This window comes from Rhinichthys klamathensis, unplaced genomic scaffold (assembly GCF_029890125.1).
Source record: "Rhinichthys klamathensis goyatoka isolate OS25496 unplaced genomic scaffold, OSU_Roscu_1.1 h1tg000197l_1, whole genome shotgun sequence".
In the NCBI taxonomy this organism is placed as follows: domain Eukaryota; kingdom Metazoa; phylum Chordata; class Actinopteri; order Cypriniformes; family Leuciscidae; genus Rhinichthys; species Rhinichthys klamathensis.
The window spans coordinates 1096163-1120057 of NW_026606723.1; the positions used below are offsets into that span (position 1 = coordinate 1096163).

The window sequence follows — 23895 nt, forward strand, 5'->3', positions numbered from 1 at the left end:
CAGATTCTAAGACAATTAGGGTCCTCTCTGGGAGTAATGTTTCAAACAAAACCATGAAAATGATTTTAAATACGAAACAAAACAAATGGATCCGCTAATATTTAAATGAAGGAAACATAATTTTCATCGACATGACACATATTTTCATTCATGCTCGAAATGGAAACCTTTAAGAAAAGCCTGAGGCTTGTGAAATGCATTAACTCAAATGACAATCTAAAGTCAGAGGTGTAAGATCAGTCACTAGCATTTGTTAACTGTATGTATCCCATCATATCAGCTCACATGTCTGTCATAAGACATTTTGTGACAATTAGAATTTATAAAATTGTAAGGGTGATTTCAATGTACCACTTAAACTGTGGTTTAAACTGGCTTAACTGAACATCAGTTAGTTGTTTTTTAATATAAGGGGTTAAATATGAACCAACAGTTTTAATCAGGCTCTTCAGAGAGATGGTACCTGCTTCTCAGGGCTGCTCATGTTGGATAAAGACCACACATCATTCACCTCTGTTCATGGGAACATGAAACATGATCAGCCTCAGATTACTCTTCATTTATTTGCCTTAAGTGGTTTACAATATTAAATGCCTCTTACCTGTCCTGAACTGTCTGTAGAACCCATGTTCAAGTAATGAACTGCTGTCCACACTGCGAGCCAACCCACGCTCCCTCCACCTGGAATACATCATGATTGACAGCCTACAAATTGCCTTTTGTATGGAGTACAGAGTGCTTTCGGATTGAAGCTACATGTTCACAGTCAAAGTGAAATGATGTAAATTCTGTGCTCACACTCACCAGTGAAACACAAAAATAATCACAACGAGAAGAAGGGAAGTGATGTCAGTAAGAGTCCACGTAAGCATGTACTCTTCTGGTGTCTGAGAGAGAGGAAAACCACAGGAAAAAACTCCTGAATGAGAAGATGAACAAATCCCTGACAACTGTAGATGTGTGTCATTTACCATGAGAAAGAGCGGTCTTTGCAGGTTCTTGAGGATGTGAACAGCATTCGTGGCGACAGAATGAGCCCCTGCACACCAGGCTAGAGAATACAGCCACGGCTCGCTGATCACGTACAGGTTGGTGCTGATGTTGGCAGCAGCGTATTTTCTGTTATTGATACAAGGTCACACACAATGCATGAGATTTATGTGTGACACATACTATATAGAGAATATTTGGGGTCTCGTATGCTCACCAAGTAACAGTAAAAACAGTAATATTGTGAAATATTTTTCAAATTTAAAATAACTCTTTTCTATTGTAATATATTTTAAAAAGTAATTTATTCCTGTGATGGCAAAGCTACATTTTTGGCAATTACTTAAGTTTTCAGTGTCATTTGATCCTTGAGAAATCCTTCTAATGTGCTGATTTGGTGCTCGAGAGAGAGAGAGAGAGAGGGATGGATGGATGGATGGATGGATGGATGGATGGATGGATGGATGGATGGATGGATGGATGGATGGATGGATGGATGGATGGATGGATGGATGGATGGATGGATGGATGGATGGATGGATGGATGGATGGATGGATGGATGGATGGATGGATGGATGGATGGATGGATGGATGGATGGATGGATGGATGGATGGATGGATGGATGGATGGATGGATGGATGGATGGAATGAAGTGTGGAATACATTATATATCTATAGTGTGCATCTTTTTTAGCTTATCTCTCGAACCTGATTTCTTTCTCTGACATGGAACTGTAATGGATGTTGAGTCTGGCTATGTGTCTGAGCTGAAGTTCCTCCACTGGTGCTTGTTCGCCTGTTGTCTGTTGTAAATCAGGGTCCATTTCTTGTACAAACTCCCTGAGCTCTGGAGGCAGCCACAGTACCTAGGTAAATGCAATAAACATATATAATCTATATATTAAAAGCATTTTTCATAAAAACCACAATCTATACAAAAGTCACCTTTTAAACTTTCCCAAAATGCAACAATGTAATGGCACACCTGACTGGAGTGAATGGATGACTCGTTCTGGATGACGTCCAGGGTGCGGGATATCCAGGCATCTCTGTAAGGGTGACCCCTGGGCGGCCGGTACAGATCAAAGATTACAAGTTTCCCATATTGAGCAGCCAAATCCAGAAAGGCCCTCAGTGTGCACACAGACTGATTCTGAGCCTGTAAGCGCTCATCTGCGCTCAGAGATGAAGCTGTTCCAAAGGGGTCTTGCTGAGTGGGAAACAATAATACTCTTTGATTAATGTTTAAAGGTGGTTTTAAGCAACACAAATATAATCTAGATAACAACTAATTCTTTTTTCAAGAGTAAAAAAGCTTCCCGCAGCCTAACAGAGAAGAACCAGTATCCAGCGTTGAGACTCTGCAGTTCTTTCCACGTAAACATGGCAGGTGAGGTGTGTGTCCAGTTAGGAAACACGTCTTTTACATTAGTTGTCCTGCGTAGGTTCTTATCGTGCATGAGGAAAGGAACTCCATCATAACTGCAGCAAGAGACAAAATGTTATAGAGGACTTTTTTCCATTTTAAATAACACAGGCTTTCTATGGAGCTGACCTGATAGTGACATCGGTCTCCAGGCCATCAGCTCCAGCTGCCAATGCCTTCTCAAAAGACATGTAGGTGTTTTCAGGGGCAAGCTGAGAAAAGATACCACAGAGACATTGCTTTTTTCTTCAGTCTGAACATGGTACATTGCATGTCTGCTCAACCCTGTACTACTACAGTCTTGATATAATAATTGTTTTAGAAATACTGCACTAATAAATCACATCATCACATATCACATTAAACTTGGAAAGAAGTATTTTAGCCTAGTGCTTGAACCTGAAAAGCCTAAGAAGAAGAATGAAGTGTACCATCGGTGCTCCCCTGTGTCCAATTAAAGCAGGAGCTGATCCCAGACTGCTCCTCTCTTTAATGCAGGGCGAGTGCATGCCCAGAGGAACCAGGTAAAGAGTCACTAGAACAGTTATATACAGCACCATCATGGCCATCCGTCTCACTTAAACAGACAAAGGCACATATGAATTCACATTAATAATATGCACTTTCTCTGACATAAGCTGCATCAGGGTGGTGTTATTTTTTAAAGAATGTCTTTCCTTTTTTCAAGATATTTTGAAAATATATTATTATGCATGATCAGGGCTGTACAGTTACATATATACATGTATAAAATATTGGTCTGTGCAATGAATACAATTACCACAGTAGCACATGTGCGATACAGGTTGGCATGTGTGTGAGACAGATAAGCTTTATTGTGTGAAGTGAGCATTTGTTGTGTGCTTGTTTGTGTCTTAGATTAATCTAGGGCTGAACATTTAAAGGGATAGTTCACCCAAAAATGAAAATTGTCATTATTTACACACCCTCATGTTGTTCCAAACCTGTATGAGTTCCTTTTTTCTATTGAACACAAAATAATATATTTCACAGAATATTGGTAATCAAACAGTTGGCGGTAGCCATTGACTTCCATAGTAGGACAAAAATACTATGGAAGTCATCAACTGTTTGGTTACCAACATTCTTTAAAATATCTTCTTTTGTGATCAACAGAAGAAAGAAACTCATACAGGTTTGAAACAACATGGGGGTGAGTAAGTAATGACAACATTAACATTTTTGAGTGAACTATCCCTTTAACCCGAAATTCACTGAGATCAGAGAGGATCGATTGGTTTGCAGTAAATGCTGCTCCATCTTTGGAAGCGCTGTGAATTTAAGTCACTTATAACTCATTTGACAAGCAACAGATTTTTTTACATAATAAATTAATACTTATAATAAAACTTTAGACCTTTCTAATGATTTGTAAGTAAATGAAACAGTATTTTCAAGTGCTCAATCAAGGATGTTGTTTGGAGGCTGATTAGTGATATTGGGCTTTATAAACAAAATTGACTTAATGTTAAGCAAGAGGTCTTACGTTTCTGCAGTCTGCCATTCTTGGCAAATAAAAAAAAAATTGTGTGAAAAGGTTTGGATTTTGTGTGCCCTGTATGGACTATTAATGTTTTTTGTCAGTCACATACCTGTTTGAGAGATGAACTGCACTGGTTGTTTTCAGAGATGGTCACAGACCTTTTTATACTTGTGCTATATTGTGTGGCCCTGTGCATAATATATTTAAACTCATTCTTACCTCTCATATTGAGCCGGAAGAGATGAAAGCCTACCGGCCAAGATAATAGAGTCAATAAAACTACACCACCTATATGTAGATATGGGGCAGATACCTGGCAAATGGGAATTGGGAACTTTAATTAAAAATATCACAGTGAATTTACTCCAATATAAATATTATATAGTAGTAGATAATAAACCTGCCTGAAAAGATAAAAGCACAGTCTTCCACTCCTTGCTCCATAAATCTGTGAGAACAGATGAGGCCACAATGGAGAGAATCAAAGTCACTGAGATCCCAATCTATCGGAAGAGATTTCCTCAGTCACAAATGTGAACCATAAAGTCTCTTTATGTAAAGACTTTCAGTAGTTACATAGTTGAGATGAAGTTACCTTGTGACACCAATGTAAATATAACCTCTGGCCTTCTGAGAGAAGACAAACTGCCAGCAGCTGTGAATATTAACATATTTCTCACCAGCAAATTATCATATTATGGACCTTTAGTAACTTGTTATGGTGACTTAAAGCTTAAAAAGCAAACCACATTGACAATAATACGATATGTACATTTAATATGTCACGTCTATAATAATCTATAATAGTGATTTCATAACTGTGGGGTTTTGTAAAGAAATTAGGTCAAAACTGTAGTAATGAAAATGAATATTCTTACAGCACATACCAGCAGAACAGCAACATAAGTGAACAGAAAAACAGCAAGAATCAACAACACAATAGACCATGGAAACCAGAAGCCCAGATTTCCAAAATTAAACCTGGAGACAAAGCGAGTGAAATATTACTTTAGTGTATCTCTCAGTTAAATTACCTAAGTTGAGAGGCCTTTAATAAATTATACATTCAGCTCAAATTATTTATTTTCTGTCTAATGAACTATTAACAGCACTGTTCCACATTAAAAACAACTTTGTTTAAACAAAATGAACAGTAATGTGCTACCAAAAGAAGTCAATAAATCATTTAAAATATATCTTTTATGTGACACAAACCAGTCAAAGTCATTGTAGTCATTCCGTGCTTCACTCCAAAAGTACAGGAACACCAGACTGAGACAAAAGGTCAGAACGATCAGAGCAAAACTGCAACACTCCCGCTGCAAAACAGTTTTTAAGCCATTACATAACGCATACATCTAGCTAACTATCATTGCATTTTAAACCTGACCTAAATATTACTATAATAATTACAAAAAGAACACAAAACTTAAGAGTAGGAAATGTTTGTGAGAAAAAAAGGCCAGTGTATATTGAGCCTACTCATTCTGTAAAGCTTCTTATTTGCTTTGATCAGGTGGACTTGTACAAGTAAAGTTAACAGCTTAATTTGTAATGATCTGAGCATGCGCATTGTGAGTTAGAATGAGAGCACCTTAGAGCAGCAGCAGTGTCCAGGCTGAGCATGTGTGCGCTGGGAACGTCTCCACTGGCAGCCGTAGAGTCCAGCTAGACAGGAGACAAAGAGCTGGTGCTCATAACGCTGTAGCAACCTCTGGCGTGCCACTTTCAGCTTTCCCAACTTCAGTTGGGTTACCTCGGCCGGTGCTGTGCCCATAAGCAAGACAAATGAGGGTTCTGTCGATGTATAAACATATAATTATTTTCACCCCTAAATAATTTAGCAAAATGTAAAAGAAGTTGAGATGATGTAATGCATAACCAATGTTATATATGCAACTGTGTAATATTTTATTTTGCTTCTGCTATATTTTATGCCAGTGTAGTTTCCAGTTGCACAACTGTAAAAACTTAATTAATTAGACAATATACAAGGCTGATTATACAACATGGTCCCCTCATCCTGTACAAAAACCTAATAATGATGGAATTTCTCCAAATGTAACAGGGTAAAATGGTAAATTATTGCTCACAAAAAAACTTTACAAATCATTCTTCAGCCTAATAAGTAGCCCCGCCCAAACATGTCATTCGTTGAATTTGGATGAGAGTTGCCTTCGTTTTTTCAATTTCATTGATATTTGGGGCCAATTAAATTGGTATAAAAAAGTACACAATTAAAAATACTCATTCAGCATTTTTAACACGGGTCAGTATTAGCCTATTGTGTAATCACAACATGTAACTGAAAACAAGTACGCGCCATTCAACACAAATAAGTGTTCATAAAGGTAATTGTGAATTGTCTAACTCCCACATCTATTCATAAACTTTGAGTCCACGGAGATAAAAACAGGATGACATTAGCCAACAAACTTGTTTACACTTTACAGAATCGCTGTCATCTTCACAGTATGGTATTCGTATCGAATTTTTGTTATTGTGAGAATAGGTAACGATAAACAGCCCAATGTCTCACCGAATATCTGAACCGCCGTCGCCGTCACATCAGAACCAAGAAACCAAGTATCTCTGTCCGTGTCCGCTTTACTCCAGTGAAGTGAAAGGAAATACCTCCCAGCTTATTGACTGGCCAGTCGAAGAGTGTGGCGCTGCATGGATAATGAGAGCGTGAAAACCCAGGTCTAGAATCCCTGCGTTTGTGTTTCAGAACGGTACTATTGTGCCGTGCGTCAGTGTCTGTTAAATGTTAGGTTACTGTGAATTTGCATAACAATAAGGTCGCTTTGCACTTGCGAGGCATACGTTTTTGTGTGGTTTCTTAGTCTTGGCGAACTGAAATTATATATTTTAACATTTTCTATAAACTGATAAATCGATATATTAATAATAAATTAAGCGAAAGTGTAAATAAATATGTTGGCCTTTCAGTAAATCATAAGTATTTCATTAAAAGCAGCAATTTCACGAAGTCTTAAACAAAAATAGAAGCTTTGAATAACAAGTTACAGCAATTATACGCATCTTAAAAGACACAATGCTACAGGCTACTTGAAGAAAAGAAGCTGAAGGGGGTTGGGAGCAGGCTAACTTCTGAGTTCACTGTCGTTGGCAAGAACTCAAGTAGGCCTACCACTATCTCTCCACAATCAAGAAGTCTTTCACCATCAAGTGGTGCCACTGTGTGTGCAGAGCCAAATTAGGCCACCCTCTGGACGTAATAGACACCTCTGTAAATTTAATTGGTGGAGCTTAACCTAAAATTTAGGTTTAGGCATATAGGGTTAACTTGGGTAGGTTTAGGGTGTGGCTGGACCTTCAAGCTCCACCCATTATGCCCAGAGAAGGGGAGCTCCACGTCAGTCTCCACCCATTGGCTCTATAATGATACCCTGCTAGCACATGTAGCTATCTCAGTCTAGTCAGTGGATGTGCGTGTTTACATCTGGAAGTATTTTTTTTTAGTGTTTGCTCATCTGCAATATGCCTCTAGGACGTTTCCTGTCAGACGTTAAATATAGATTTAGAAAACGTCTCTCAGATGTTTGTACACAGCAAATGCTTTCTAGATGAAGCACTCTTTAACAGACATCTTGCAGATGGATATGTGCTATCTGACACTTCTTACTCAAGTTTTTCTTACAATATTATTTCAGTTGAGCATCTGATTGTATTTATGCTTTTCTGAACTCACATTAAAGTGCTTTACTAACTATAAAATTGCAAGGTGGTCCAGGGCTAGTTGTCACACTTTTTATTCCAGTGAATATCCTAGGCTACTTCTATTTTTGTCTTGGGTAGTTTTTTTTTTTTTTACAATTTCTATATAGCAACAAAAATTCACTTGAACAAACTCATTGAACAAAGTTCATTGAATGCACAATAGTGGGACAACCCAACCTCCCCATAGTTATTAGCAATGATGTTTTTGAGTGTAACAAGGTTTAAAGGCTCAGGGAAGGAGGCAGGAACCGGCAAACGATCAACGTAACTTTAAAGACAAAAATAATCAAACAGAAAAACGAAAGTAAAACAGCAGCCCCTCACAGACGACTGTCGCATAAACATAATAAAACACAACATAAATGTCCCAGCCAGGCCTGGTTCTGTCGTCTTGCACTGTCGTCAGTCCTCCTTTTATCCTTCCGGAGCTCCTCCGTGAGATTCGAGACCGGTGTAGCGCGCAGGTGACGTTGAGGTGACCTCTGTCCCGCCCTGATTGCCACATTGAGCTTGAACAATAGAGTGCTGCAGTGATGACATTTTTGTAGGCTAATCCGGAAGTTAGCATTCTTGTTCCCTCGACAAAAACCTAATAGGATTTTCCCCATATAGGCTTTGAGACTAAAATGGTACTAAAATGCTAATTCTATTTTGCCAGCAGCCATATCACCCTGTAGCCCAAGACTGGTTGCCCACTGAAGCTAAGCAGGGCTGAGCCTGGTTAGTATCTGGATGGGAGACCTTCTGAGAAAACCAGGTTGCTGCTGGAAGAGGTGTTAGTGAGGCCAGCAGGGGGTGCTCACCCTGTGGTCTGTGTGGGTCCTAACGCCCCAGTATAGTGACGGGGACACTATACTGTCAAAGAGCACCGTCCTTCGGATGAGACGTTAAACCGAGGCCCTGACTCTCTGTGGTCATTAAAAATCCCAGGATATCTTTCGAAAGAGTAGGGGTGTAACCCCGGCATCCTGGCCAAATTTGCCCAGTGGCCTCTGTCTATCATGGCCTCCTAATCATCCCCATATATATATATACACTGATTGGCTTCATCACTCTGTCTCCTCTCCACCAGTAAGCTGGTGTGTGGTGGGCGTTCTGGCGCACTATGGCTGGCGTCGCATCATCCAGGTGGATGCTGCACATTGGTGGTGGTTGAGGAGATTCCCCCTTCCATGTGAAGCACTTTGAGTGCCTAGAAAAGCGCTATATAAATGTAAGGAATTATTATTATTATTATTATTAATTCGTTTCCAGGTTTTGGCCTACAAAAATACGTCATCCTAGCCTGACTTCGTCATACTCATATTCTAGTCAGAATGTGAGTCTGATACTGCTCCATAGGGCTTTGATTATGAGGCGTGTCTTAATCGAACCAGGAAAAAACAACAACTCTGGACTCAATTGGATAGACCTATAACCAATCAGGGCAACGCAGTAAATGACGTATGTTGAGCGACTCATATCAACAGAACTGAACTGCACTCCACGCACTCACGAAAAAGTATTTAAAAGAAAAATGAGTGTTAACGACCTTTGCCGGTGTTGCAAAAAGAATTTAAGGATAAGCAGAGTACGTGCAAACTCGAAAAACATTTTTGAACGAAATAGAAAATGTGAATGTATATACGAACAAGTTCTCCGTTTAGGATTAGATCTCGACAGTAAAGCCAACAAATCTACTCGCATTTGTCTGACCTGTCCATAGGACCTGTCTCAATTTTATAACAGGATTGGAGCGCGACTTGACTGATTTTAATAAATGGAGAGACAACGAAAGACACCAGGCTGAAGAAGCGTTCATTTGAGTCTTCAGAGAAAAGAGACCGGGAGCCAAAATTATGTTTTAATGATGATTTAAATACAAAATGATGAGTAATTCTTGTACTTGTACTTTGTCTTGTTTATTTGTTCTGTCTTGCGTGGTGTTTTGGACATGAGTCTGGCAAATAAACTGAATTGAGTAACATCATCTAATTAGTTATATTTCAAAAATAAACCGCTCATAAGGGGTACAGTGATTACCAGTATGGGTATGGTGTGCGAGTATAACAAAGCGTCACCATTGTTTGATGTAGCGATGGCTTTGACATGAGTTGCATCGCCCTGATGCCCATTTCGGTTGCTTCTTTTACTTGGTCTTCCATGAGTGCGACCAAACGAGAAACCACAATGACAACAGGCTTTTCATTGCGTCCCATATTCTTAGCGACCATCGGAGCCAGCTGATAAAATAAACTTTTGCTGAATCCCGTAGTAAGGACGGCAAACACATCTTGACGATCGACAAATGCCTTTATTGCAGTTCTCTTTTTGTCTTTAAAAATTAATGCCCTGTCGATTTCTTTTACAACAGACGCGATAGCGGAATCTATACATCTTAATTCTCCAGCTGCAGTCATCTTTGAGGGAAACCAGTTCAACCCAAGCGCTCTTTGATGACGTGAGGATTACGTAACTGCAGATCATCTGTCCATCATCGTATAAAGCCCGCCCTGGCAATTTGATTGGCCCGAACATTTTTTGACTGATCATAATTACTCCTCAATGGATCGAGTCCAGACCGAACTTCCCGACCAAAAAATGTTGTGGGCGGGGTTCGGGCTGGCATCCAGGCTAACGTCATCCCTGCAGCACTCAATAAATATAATATGATATATGTTGTATATAATAACAACTGGGGTATACATTACAAACTTTGAGTTCATCATAAATTATAACAATATAGTAGCCTACTCTTTTCAATATAAGAGTAAGTAGTCCTACACACTCCATGTTACTTGTCAGCTTGATCACTAATAATATGTCATGAAATATTTTGAATCTACAAATAATAATAATAATAATATTAGAAAAAATAAAAATCTAGAACAGGGTTTAATGGCTGTTTCCTTTGCTTTATGCAAATGAAAATTTCCATGCAAAATGAACAATTGTGTAGTGTCATCATCAACTATGTAAACGCCAGTGATACAGTGTAAAACAATCATCATGGGTTCGTCTATTTTAAATATTTTATGAAATGGATAGGACGATGTATTAAAATCTGTTTTAAATGTATTAGTATCGCTGGGCGCCAGTGAACTGAGTCTAGAATGGGCACACTAGCACAAAACCCGTCTATTCAAAGCCACGCCCACAGAGTCAGCGCTACGTGCTTTAAAGATGGCGGCATGTGTGAGTGTGGGATCTGATGTTTTTATTAGCCTCAACTTTGTGATTTGAAGTTCTGTATTTAGGTAGACGGTAAAGGTCAGGTTTCTGTAGATCGCTTAGACTCGCGCTCTCCGTCGTAGGGCAGATAGACGGGGAGGTGATCGGTCAGGCTTGAAGAGGTAGAGTTGGTGGACAGTTTGACACGCTAAAACTGACAGCTGTAACGTTAATCAGCTAGCTGTTCACGTACACCTAGAAAGGGCATCGTTCACGAAACCTTCAGCAAATGTGACCTTCTGTGCGTCCAACACTGCGTAGCCAGTAGGCGACACCCAGCTAGTCAGATCACATTGGTAGGTTTAGAAAGTAAGATTAGGTGCTTACTGCTTTGCCATTGTAATCAGGTGACCTGCGAGTCTCTGAATGCTGCTGGTTACATTAACTTGCAAACCTTACAACCCCATAGATAAATCAGTTGTGTGTGTTTAGTGAAGTTTGTGTTGATTTTATTTATTTTGCCAAGAACCTCCAGCATTTTCAAGCTCATAAAGCCCCTTTAATGACTTGCTCTGGAAAAGTAGTTTTGACTGGTGGTCTGTCTATTTGAACAGTGACAGCAAGAGCTGCAAAATTCTACATTAAATATTTTTTCCCCTGACCATTTCTCCAATACTATTTTGCGGTAGTAGAATGCTATCCCGAGCTTTAAGGAAAACTCTTTCCTATGGAAATCCAATAGTGGCGGGTTTCACTGGGAGCTACTGTAGTCGTCTGTGTTTTCATCAGACCGCCGCGTGTAAAGTTGCTTCGCAAGCTGAATGTGGCTTCAAACCTGCGAAGGTGGCGGTTGTGACTAAGACCACACGATATGAATTCGAGCAGCAGAGATATCGATATGCGGGACTGTCGGAGGAGGATCTAAAACAGCTGGTAAGCAGACGCTTGTGAAGAGGTGAATAGGGTCTGTTTATCTATGCATTGATCAGATACACCGGTTTATCTTGTTACAGAACGTTTAAGGCGGGTGCTGTATTACAACAGACATAAAAAAGTATCTTCAAGTAATGATAAATACTTTTGGCTTTACCTATACATTTCTTTGGGGAGGCAAAATTCAAAATCATGTCCCAGTTATAGCCTACTTAATATTGTCACATTTTCCTGGTTAAATAAACATTACTTCAAATTACATAAAAAAGAAACAAAATGCTAATCTTATTTTTTTTACATTAAAAATGTAATTAATGTTCTATTTATTAAAACCAAGTAAACATCAAATTAGTGGGGGTTTTTTTATAGCATTTTTTACATTTATTTCAAAATAACAATTTACAACTAAAGCCAGTAACAATTTAAACAATATATTTTATTTGTGAACTGATGTTCAGCTGTTCTTTTTAATAGTCAACTTATTTTTGGATCATCAGTTATGCTCTGTAAACACTGGTCACAGACAAGATATACCTTTAATTTCACCAAGCTGATTGCTCAATAAAACTCCCAGAGTCATCATGTTTTCAGGCCATTTCAAGTTTGATTTAGTGACAAAGCGGTGATATCTGACTGATTTACTGACTTTTAAATAATAATAGTAATTCATTACATTTATATAGCGCTTTTCTCGGCACTCAACACGCTTTACATAGAAGGGGGAATCTCCTCAACCATTAAAATTAGTCTTCCCATCAACGTCATCATTTTGTTCATTCAGACTGATTCGTGAACGCGCCCGAAAACAAGAGGCAGGATTTATCGCACAAACCAATCATAGCTCAATGGAGGCATTGCCTCCTCTCACATGACTTTCCCTCATTCATTCTCAATTACCCCCCTCTAAACCCACCGCACGCTTTAGGTGGGTCTGTTAAAGGTCTGTTAAAACTCAATGGGCTCAGGGGAGGCAAGAGAGACACGAACTCCAGCTGTAACTTTACCTGCTAGTGTCACTGTTGGACAGTGTTATTTTAGAAAAACGAGTGATTTAATCCCTATTTAATGTCACACTTTGTAATATTTGTGTTTTTTTATTTTTGTAATATGGGTTATTTTTCTTTCAATTTTTTGAGGAGGCACTGCCTTCCTTGCCTCCTCGGAGGAAATACCCCTGATTTTAACCCGCTATTCGAAAAAAACCAAAGGACTTTCTTCCGGGTTGACCTACAAATTGACATCATAAATTAAACAGTTCTATCCACCTTATTTTTCAACGCGGAAGTAAGCTATTTACTGTGAATGTGCAAGACCTCCAGTTCATTAGCCGCTATAGGGAAATGACGAGAAGAATAACAAAGTGCAGTTAATGGTAAAACTGTTTGTGGTACAAAACAGCGTGTTTATAATTAAGCCACTAGATTAGGGAAGAAATACCAGTCTGCAATAACAAGCAGCATAACCAGCTTTTTGTACAGCGACACATTTAATTTACAAATGGCCACGGACACTCTTACATGAAAAATAAGATCGATAAATTCTGCATTAAGGCATTTTCATTTCAGACTTTTTTGTATGTAAAAACTTTTACATAATCTTAAAATACATTTTAAGATGTTAAGGATTAAAGTTTCCTTTAAAACAATTCTCGCCATTTGTTGGCGATTTGTTGGCGATGATGTCATTTGTAAATTTCCATACTGAACTGTGATATATATATATATATATATAAAAGTGTATGTGTGTGTATATATATATATACACACACACATAATATTTTTAGTTTATTGCAAAATATTCATTTATGTATATTCATAAAAATACAAACATTAAAGTATTTTGAGAGCGTAGAGAGATCGACTCGATTACGTCATTGGCAGTGCTTAATTGGAGTGGACAGAGCTAAAGAGCTATTTTGGCCTGTGTTGTTGTTTTTTTTGTCTCTCTGATTGGTGTAATTTTCGGTATCGTGGATAATGTAGTTTTTCACTTGGAATTCCACTGTTAAACATGATTATTTTACACTAAGCTGAATAAAAGTGGGCTGATGGCTACAGCAGAAGCAAATAACATCAATTAACAACCCCGTAGCTCAGAGAAGGTCTGTCTTCAAAGGTTTATAAGTTATCGTTCAAAATAAATTTCCTATGGACAAAATGAATGGAGTGCTTCATTTTCACCTGGAATTCTGCTGTTGAATATGATTATTTAAACCATGATGGCGTTAACAAAATCATCTATTAACAACTATGTAGCTCATAGGTTTATGTTGAAAGGTTTAAAGTTATTGTTCAAAATCAATTCCCCTGATGGAGAAAATGAATGTGATTTTTATTTCCGGAACCCGATTTACTTGTTGCAATTCTCTGATGTAGATTGTTTTCATTAACATGGTTAATGACCTATTTTTATCAGCAGGAATACCACTGTTAAACATGATCATGATTAAAAATCAATCCTCCTATGGAGAAAATGAGTGGGATTTTTTTTTTTTTTTTTTACTTCTGGAACCACCCTCACTTTCTCCTCCCCCTTTTACCTAAATCTTTTTACTTTGCCACTGTTTTCTGCCTTCTGTTTTCTGACAGTGTTTAATTGTATTGCTCAACAAAAGAAGTATGTTAATATGTTACTTCCCTTTCCTGTTGGTACTATTGTTAGCTCAATTCAGTAGCAAGCAAAATGGGCTTAACAGTCCACCAACAATGCCTGCAGAAAAATTGTATTAAGAAGTCCAAATAACTCCACACAATGTTAAAAGACTGTTTATTTTTACTAGTGATTATATTTTCAAGAAGCAATACATTGTTTATGATTTTTAATCTGTCGTCTTCTTGTCATCACAGCTTGCCCTAAAAGGATCCAGTTACATTGGGCTTCTGGAGAGACACAATATACACACCTTTAATGTTGGACAGATTGTGGACAGTCTACAGTAAGATGACACTCAAAAATGGAAATTCTGACAGTATTTGAAATAATTTTCAAACAATTTTTAAGACAGTCCTTTCATCTTTGTAGGAAACAGGGGATTGAGGTGCGCATTGTAAAAAGAGGAGAATATGACGAGGACACAGTACGATGGGCCGATGCCATTATCTCTGCTGGAGGTAAAGCTCAGGGGCCTCATGTATCAACACTGCGTACACACAAAAACACGGCGTACGTCAGCTTTCACGTTCACGGCCAGATGTACTAACAGTGAAATTAACTTAAGAATGTGCGTTCCTCCAAGTAAACTTCATGTCTGGCGTACGTACATTTGTCGTGATTTTTGTCCGTTGGCGACTCATAGAGGCAATAAAGTGAAGTGGCAAACATTACACTACGAATTGTTCTATCGCACCACCAGCTGTCAGATATTGCTTATAATTTGTAATTGATAAATTATTTGACATATTATTGTCACACGAGTTTTATTAAAATATTATATTATGCAAAAAAGTAAGAACCCAGGGGCCTCATGTACAAAGACTTGCGTTGAATTCATACTAAAACATTGCGTACGGACAAAGCTGTAAATGTGCGTGCGCACAAAAAAAAGCAGATGTATGAATCTCTGCGTACGAAGGATACCACGCATATTCTTTGTACATCCCAATTAACGTAAAATTGAGCGCACATGCACGAGCACAACGCCCCACCCAGTCTCCTCCCCCAATTAAATTAATTTAAATATGGTAATTAGTCCAATTTGTCAAAAGAAACCTGCAAGAACATGGCTAAAGCAAGCAAGAAACGAAATTTCACTGAAAATGTCTTCTATGTAAATATATAGTAAAGTGTAATTTATTCCTGTGATCAAAGCTGAATTTTCAGCATCATTTCTCCAGTCTTCAGTGTCACATGATCCTTCAGAAATCATTCTAATATGATGATTTGATGATCAAGAAACATTTTTGAGTATTATCAGTGTTGAAAACAGGTGTGCTTCTGCTTCATATTTTCGTGGAAACCGTGATATAGTATTTTCAGGATTCTTTAATGAATAAAAACTTAAATCAAACAGATATAGAAATCTTATAATCTTTTGTAACATTATAAATGCATTTACTCTCACTTTTAAACAAATTCAATGTGTCCTTGCTGAATAAAAATTTTACTTTCTTTTTTTTATCTTTACTGACCGAATTAATGAAGTTTATTTTTTATTCCTAGTTAAGCCAACACTGCCATTGCTAGACGGGTTGCATCAGTTTGCACATGCTTTATATATGTTCTTACTTAATTGCATAATAGAATATTTTAATATGACTCGTGTGACAATAATATGTCAAATAATTTATCAATTACAAATTATAAGCAATATCTGACAGCTGGTGGTGCAATAGAACAATTCGTAGTGTAATGTTTGCCACTTCACTTTATTGCCTCTATGAGTCGCCAACGGACAAAAATCACGACAAATATACGTACGCCAGACATGAAGTTTACTTGGAGGAACGCACATTCTTACGTTAATTTCACTGTTAGTACATCTGGCCGTGAACGTGAAAGCTGACGTACGCCGTGTTTTTGTGCGGACGCAGTGTTGATACATGAGGCCCCTGGTGTTTGGTTTTTATACTTGATTGTTTAATTGTGCACCAGTTGACATATGAGAGATGGTTTCACAGGACTTTATGCAAGTAATTTTTTGCACTTGAACAGACATATTCAAACTAAATTATGTCAAAATGCCCATCTTGGGAAGTATCCACGTAAACTTAAGTCTTTAGTGAACAAACAGTATATTGATTCTTAAACTCTTAAAGTTTTAGCAGCCTAATATTCCTAATATAAGAACAATCATTCATCTTGACTGAATAACTTTTGTAACTTTAATAATCGGTTTTATGGCTGGTAAAAAAAAAAAAATATGGCCGGTAAAGTCACCGGCCATTGGCAGGTTTGGCAAACACTTAATTTTAGGCCCTGCATATACATATTATTTGTGTGTGTGTGTGTGTGTAAAATTCTAACAGACATTATTTCATAGGTGATGGAACCATGCTACTTGTTGCCAGTAAAGTGTATGATAAGAACAAACCTGTATTGGGGGTCAATACAGACCCAGAAAGGTAATAAAAACTAGCCTATAGTGATTTTAAGTTTATGGTAACACTTTACTTAAAGCCCTTATGCATAATGCATTATAAAGGGATTCATAATGTTATAAAGCATTTTATATTTTCATAAATAATTGTTACCAAGTTAAAATGCATCATAATATTTGCAGATTCTGAAATTGGTTGTTTGTCATGTGTTTTAATGCATTATACTTTCTACAGGTCTGTTCAATGAATAGATAAGTATTATAATGTATCAGAAATGTGGTTACAATTATTCATGAGACCATACAATGCATTATAAGGTGCATTACATGGCATAATTAATGCATTAAAATACTTTTATAATGCATTATACGTAAAGGCTTTAAAGGGATACTCCACCAGTTTTTCTTATTAAACTATGTTATTCCCTTAACTAAGACGAGTTGATACATACCTCTCTCGTCTCAGTGCGTGCACTATATCGCTCTGTATTGCCGCAAAACTATGTTAGCACTTAGCTTAGCCCATGCATTAAATATGGGCCAAGCAGAGAAGCGACCAAACACTTCCACGTTTTCCCTATGTAAACACAGTTACTCGAGTAGTGTAACTTGACCTGGGCTGGTGACACAAAATAAACCGTTGCGCTTTTCTAAGCGTTTAAAATTGATGACTATATTGTATGGCGGAATACCATAACAAGTGCTTTTGAGCACTTCGACTTGGCGCAATAATATCTTCACTCGTGAAAAGATTACCGGCTCCCGCTTCCTCTCCCCCTCCCTCCAATAGCATCCAGCTGCTGACATTTCCGTCAATACTACCAACGTGACTTTTACTACCTGTGCGTGCTATTAGCAAACCGCAGATCATTTGCAATGGCGGACTTTGTAGATGATTATGACTTCTTTTAGAAGACCCAGAGCCATATCTGTTTGAACCCGAGTACACGGAGGAGGAATTAGCTCTTGTGGACCGTGAGAGGCAAGAAAGATATGATCCAGAACAGACCGGAGCTGGCGAAAGACCACGGGCTTTCTGTAAGTGATCTGAATATTGTTGGTGTAGCCTCATCCTTTAGGCGTGTTCCTGTGCAGGTATAGTCCTTCTTTGTGAGATGTTCGGAGCAAACACGCCACTTCTTCAGAGTCATCAATGGTGTTTTGGGATTCTTGTTCAAAGCAGCTAACCAAGCTCTCCGCTGTATGTGGTGTGTTGGAATTCGGTGAAAAATGACAGCACTATGTACATTCTCCTTATTTTCACAACCCTTTACGATGCACGCTTTAACCATTATTGTACACAAACTAGCTTCCAACAACCTGTTACTTCGTCAACTCCGCTCGAACTACTACTACCGGCGCATGTCACGTTGTATTGACGGAAATGTCAGAGGGAGGGGGAGAGGAAGCGGGAGCCGGTAAGAGGACTTTTCACGAGTGAAGATATTATTGCGCCAAGTCGAAGTGCTCAAAAGCAATTGTTATGGTATTCCGCCATACAATATAGTCATCAATTTTAAACGCTTAGAAAAGCGCAACGGTTTATTTTGTGTCACCAGCCCAGGTCAAGTTACACTACTCGAGTAACTGTGTTTACATAGGGAAAACGTGGAAGTGTTTGGTCGCTTCTCTGCTTGGCCCATATTTAATGCATGGGCTAAGCTAAGTGCTAACATAGTTTTGCGGCAATACAGAGCGATATAGTGCACGCACTGAGACGAGAGAGGTATGTATCAACTCGTCTTAGTTAAGGGAATAACATAGTTTAATAATAAAAACTGGTGGAGTATCCCTTTAAGTTAAGTATTACCAGGTTTATTTGTTTCATAATGTACATGTGTTTTTGTATATGAAGGTCAGAGGGCCACCTGTGTTTACCTGTGCGCTATACACAAGCCTTTTCTGAGGCCTTACGGAAACTCAGGAAGGGTGAGTTCAGGTAGGTCCTTCTTATTTACTCTTGCTTCTAGTCGGCAGTAATCCAATTTGCTATATAATCCAATTTGCAATCAGTTGTTTTCTTCTATACTTCTTGCTAAAGTACTCTGCAAAAGGCTATTTTATTTATATAGCACATTTCAATTCACAATTCAGAGCACTTTACATTTAAAAAGGAATACAAAATAATGATAAAATCATAACAGATGTTTCAGAAGTCAAATAAAAAGTAAAAAATGTGATTCTAATAAAAATGTATACAAAATATATTAAAAACAAAGGAGAAGAAAAGATTAAATGATTCATATTTATCCTCTTATCATCAATGACTGTGATTGGTCCAGCCCTACCAGGGTGGAGAAAAGTAACAGGCTACACTTTATTTTAAGGTGACGTAGTTACATTGTACTTACTCAAATAAGTTACTGAGTTATATTAATTAACTACATGTACTTACTATAGAGTTATGGTTAGGATTAGGGTTTGGTGTAGGGTTAGCTACTTGTAATTATGCATAATGTAAGGTTATTACTATAGTAAGTACATGTAGTAACGTGTAACTATGTCACCTTAAAATAAAGTGTTTATTACCCACAGTTTAAGTGCTGCTATTTAGCTAGATTGAACCTGACCAATAAGAGACAACTTCAGAGCTGCTAAGATCTACCCGTTTTTGGAGTCGCCTGTTTCATTCTAAACATCATTGTACCTGCTTTATGCCGTCAATATTTTCCCCTTCTATCTTCACTAGGTGGCAGTGGCGTCAGCGTATCCGTATGTACTTGGAGGGCACCGGGATCAACCCGACTCCAGTGGACCTGCATGAGCTGCAGCTGAGCCTGGAACAGCACAGCAAAGCACACCGTATCACCACTGAGACTCAGCGCAGTAAGAGTCCCGTACCACACATTACTATCTCAACCAAACATTCCTCTCTGCTGCTCTACTGAGTCTCACAAATACTGGCAAGAATGTTCAGCTCATATTTCAGAGCAAAATTAAGGAGAAAGGATGATTTTTGTTACTTTATTATAGTAATGTGAATGAGATTTTTGGTGCTTAATTATTGCAGAAAATATAAAATATAATCAATTTAAATAAAGTATTATAATATATATAACATACACACACACACACACACACATATATATGTATATGTGTGTGTGTTGTATGTGTATATTTAGTCTTTTCATTTGTAATTTTTATATATAATAAATATTTTTTCAGTCTGTTAATTAATTATTTATTTTTTTTCAACAATAATCAAGCACATTTTCCCCAAAACGTCTCATTATTGTATTGTAAAATAATCTTCTCATTACTGTAGTACAGTAATGAAAATCAGCACAGCATATAATATAAATGTTTTAAAATAAGTCTCTTCTGCTCTTAAGGCTGCATTTATTTAATCCAAAATACAGCAACAGTAATATTGTGAAATATTGTTTCAATTTAAAATAACTGTTTTCTACTTGAATATATTGATGGCGAAGCTGAATTGTCAGCATCATTACTCCAGTCTTTGGTGTCACATGATCCTTCAGAAATCATTCTAATCGATGCTCATTTCTTATTATTATTATCATCAATGTTGAAAACAGCTGTGTAAATTTTTTTCCCCAGGATTCTTTGATAAATAGAAAGTTCAAAAGAACAGCATTTGTCTGAAATGGAAAGCATTTGTAACATTATAAATGTCTTTGCTATCACTTTTGATCAATTTAATAAAAGTATTAATTTCTTTAATTTATTTCCAAAAAAATAAAATAATAATTCTGGCCCCAAACTTATGAACTGTAGTATAATGTTACAAAAGCTTCTTTTTTTTTTTTTTAACATCATATGATGCTGAAACCAACTCATTTTAAATTATATTCAAATAGAAAACGGTTGTTTTAAAATGAATCAATATTTCACAATATTTCTGTTTTTACTGTATTTTGGATCAAATAAATGCAGCCTTATGAGAGCAGAAGAGACTTCATAAAATTATACCGATCTAAAACCTTCTTTGTGAGGTTCACCCAAACAGGGTTATTATATTTATATTATATTGAATTTATAGTACATTGATTTTAGTGTAAGTTTAATTTTAAATTTTTATTTGATTAGTTTTAGTTTTCTGCAGAGTTATTAGTTATTTAGTGTTTTATTTTTAGTATTTTAAGGCTGATAATGTTAATGCACCTATTGGTATGATTTGAAAATATGTATCTGTTAAATTTCCCAATTCGTTCTAGTGTTATTGCTGTTTACTGGCATTTCATGTTTCATGCAGTCCTGCCATTCTGCTGTGAAAATCTGACTAATTCCATCGTAACTAACTCCTAACTATTGTTAGAGGAGACAACAACGATATCATACTTTTGCGACAGGTACGACACACGACAGTTCTGAAAGGCCTCACCTACTCCCTGTCCGAGGGCTCAATGAGATCTTCATCGGGGAATCTCTGTCCTCCAGGTATATATCGCTGCCCTCCTGTCTGTGATGTTGTGGAACCAGTCGCCAACCTTATCCCAAGGACACTGCATCTCATCAACCACGTTTCCTCCTTCACTTCATGCACCCCCCCCCCCCCCCCCCCCCCCCCATCTCCCCTTACTTGTGGATTTCTGTTTGCCACAGGGTGAAGTATAAATCCTTCAAACCCCATCTTACACTCTCGCTTCATAGGGCTTCATACTATGAAATCTCCATCGATGACGGGCCGTGGGAGAAACAGAAGAGCTCAGGGCTCAGCATTTGCACTGGAACTGGATCTAAAGCCTGGTGAGTCAAAGCATTACTTGACTGAAATGATCTGATATGATCTTATATTGTCTGAGTTACCAAATCATTATTCTTTCTTCGTCCAGGTCCTACAATATTAATAAGCTTGTGGAGCAGGCAGTGGAGGATGTCCTTAGAATAGGTTAGAAACACAAAAAGTCAAAAAAAATACATTTGCGCTATGACAGCACAGTTTACAATCGACAGTCAGTACAAGCATGATTTCGATGTTTTCTGTATCTTAGGAAAATCAAAAACGGGTTTGGATGTTCCTCTAAATCGGGAGTTCATTGCGAGTGGTGAGTTCACAATAGAATATCTGGTAACACTTTACAATAAAGTTCCTTTTGTTAACTATATTAGTTAACATGAACTAACAATGAAAAATACTTGTAAAGCATTTATTAATTTTAGTTGATGTTAATTTCAGTATTTACTAATGTTATTAAAATCAAATGTTGTGCCTGCCTGGTAATATTATTTAAGGTACCTGAACTAACATGGACTAACAATAGACAGTTGAATTCTTATTACCTGACGTTAACCAAGATTAATAAATACTGTTACAAATGTATTGATCATTGTTAGTTAATGTTAGTAATGCATTAACTAATGGAACCTTATTGTTACGTGTTACCGAATATCTTTTTTTAAAATTAGTAAGTAAGTGTCATTTGTTTTTAAAATGACTTTTTATAGTTTTAAATTACTATTCTGTTAAATTATTTTACTTATAAAATTAATATTCTGCCATTTAAATAATTTTCTCTCTTTTTGTGTTCAGTGACTGAGACATACAATGAGTCTCTAATCTTCGGCCCAGAGGAGGACAAACTTTTCTTCAGTATAAGGGAGCCTATTGTCAACAGAGTATTTTCCAATAGCCGACAAAGAGGTTTTGCCAAAAAGTACGTTTTCATTTCCATCCTCACCATTATTATATTAACTCTTTCCCCACCATTGACAGAAATGTCTGTCATTTGTGAGAAAACGCTTCCCCGCCATTGATGGAATGTTCCGGTGTTCCATATTTTCACTGTTATACGCTAGGGGGCGCTATTAAAAAAAAGAGCACTGAATCTCCTGATCTCAACTTTTGTTGTTGTTTAAAAGCAGAGAGTCTGTTTCTTCTTTTGATGTATTGCATGTTTAGATATTCATACAACAAAATATTCTGGGGCTATGAAATTTGTGAAAATGATCAAAAACGCTGGCGGGGAAAGAGTTAATATTAAACTTGATTAAGGTTAACTTCTACCTATTTTAACATTTGAACATATGTTTGTTCATAATACATTACTTATTAACAATAGAATACTCATAAAATTGACAGATTTTAGGTTGTTAAATTGTTTGTTAGTTCACAATACCTAATCCATTAACCGTTAACAAATCAAACCTTATTTTAAAGTGAATTCTTCATACCCCCGGTTTCACAGACAAGGTTTAAGCCTAGTCCCAGACTAAATTGCATGTTTGAGCTGTTTTAACTGAAAGCAACTCGCCTCACACTGAGATTTCTAACTATGTCAGTGCCATTCTTTTGACTTAATGCACACCAGTAATAAGACACGTTTATAAAAAGTTACTTAAATGTCCTAATTGAACTAAGAGCTAATCCTGGTTTAATCTAAGCCCTGTCTGTGAAACCAGGCCCATATATTTTTGACTAAAAGGCCGTTAAAAATTCTGCTTGTTCTCTATAGGGTTTGTGTCCGCTCAAGGTGCTGGGATGCCTGCATGGTGGTGGATGGTGGGACGTCCTTCGAGTTTAATGATGGTGCCATTGCTACCATCAGCTTAAATGAGGAGGACCTGTTGCGAACTGTCATTCTTGATTAAATCATTTGATACATCATACTGTTGCTCCATGAACTATATTAAGGACTGAATGATTGTCTTTAGACTTTGAGATGGACATTGTGTTATTTAAGCACTGAGTTTTAATGGATGATGTTTGCAGATGAAATGTACATATCAGGATTTCACACTTTAAATTACCCTCTTTGGTTGCACCCCCCAGAAATGAACATTCATATTTTTCCTAGACACATCAGCATTAGATGTCAAGTGTCACATCACTATTGCTTTATTTAAACAATATTCCAGAAATGCCCATGTTACTGAAATGTGATTGGAACTTTTTGTTGACAAGATTATTTATAATACATATTGAACACTGTTGTGCCAAACATGCACAAAGTATTATGTTCATGTAGAAGTCTGAAACAGCTACCCATGAAAAAAAGAAACTTGATATTTCAATGTTTTTGAGGTACACAATAGGGCAAATGGCAACTCTACCCCATCAGGTCAAACCATTATGCAAAAGCTTGTTGAAAACGTGTCAGAAGTATTTTGTAAAACCACATTTTCAGTTTTTAAAAATGTCTGCATTTGT

The 23895-nt window shown here is 37.3% G+C and overlaps 2 protein-coding genes across 3 annotated transcripts; one reads left to right on the plus strand and one right to left on the minus strand.

Annotated features, from left to right (window-relative positions):
• Positions 1-237: 237 nt before the first annotated feature.
• Positions 238-5714, minus strand: gdpd4b (glycerophosphodiester phosphodiesterase domain containing 4b). Its single transcript, XM_056262980.1, has 15 exons — positions 5517-5714; positions 5138-5241; positions 4810-4903; positions 4518-4577; positions 4327-4425; positions 4142-4235; positions 2850-2995; positions 2548-2630; positions 2324-2474; positions 1978-2202; positions 1701-1858; positions 972-1119; positions 805-887; positions 602-681; positions 238-513 (listed from the first exon to the last, which is right to left on the minus strand). The coding sequence occupies exons 1-15, from the start codon at positions 5697-5699 to the stop codon at positions 449-451; spliced, it is 1773 nt and encodes a 590-aa protein (XP_056118955.1). The 5' UTR covers positions 5700-5714; the 3' UTR covers positions 238-448.
• A 5094-nt stretch (positions 5715-10808) lies between these two features.
• nadk2 (NAD kinase 2, mitochondrial) lies at positions 10809-23673 on the plus strand. Of its 2 annotated transcripts, none has more exons than XM_056262981.1 (12): positions 10809-11749; positions 14596-14684; positions 14771-14859; positions 16728-16809; positions 18640-18723; positions 19474-19610; positions 21098-21185; positions 21351-21494; positions 21581-21636; positions 21740-21793; positions 22279-22402; positions 23201-23673. In XM_056262981.1, exons 1-12 carry the CDS (start codon positions 11510-11512, stop codon positions 23334-23336), a joined length of 1323 nt encoding a protein of 440 aa, XP_056118956.1. In that variant the 5' UTR covers positions 10809-11509; the 3' UTR covers positions 23337-23673. The 2 variants fall into 2 exon arrangements, with proteins under 2 accessions (XP_056118956.1, XP_056118957.1); XM_056262982.1 differs by having other exon boundaries at positions 10810-11749; positions 21399-21494.
• Positions 23674-23895: the final 222 nt, after the last annotated feature.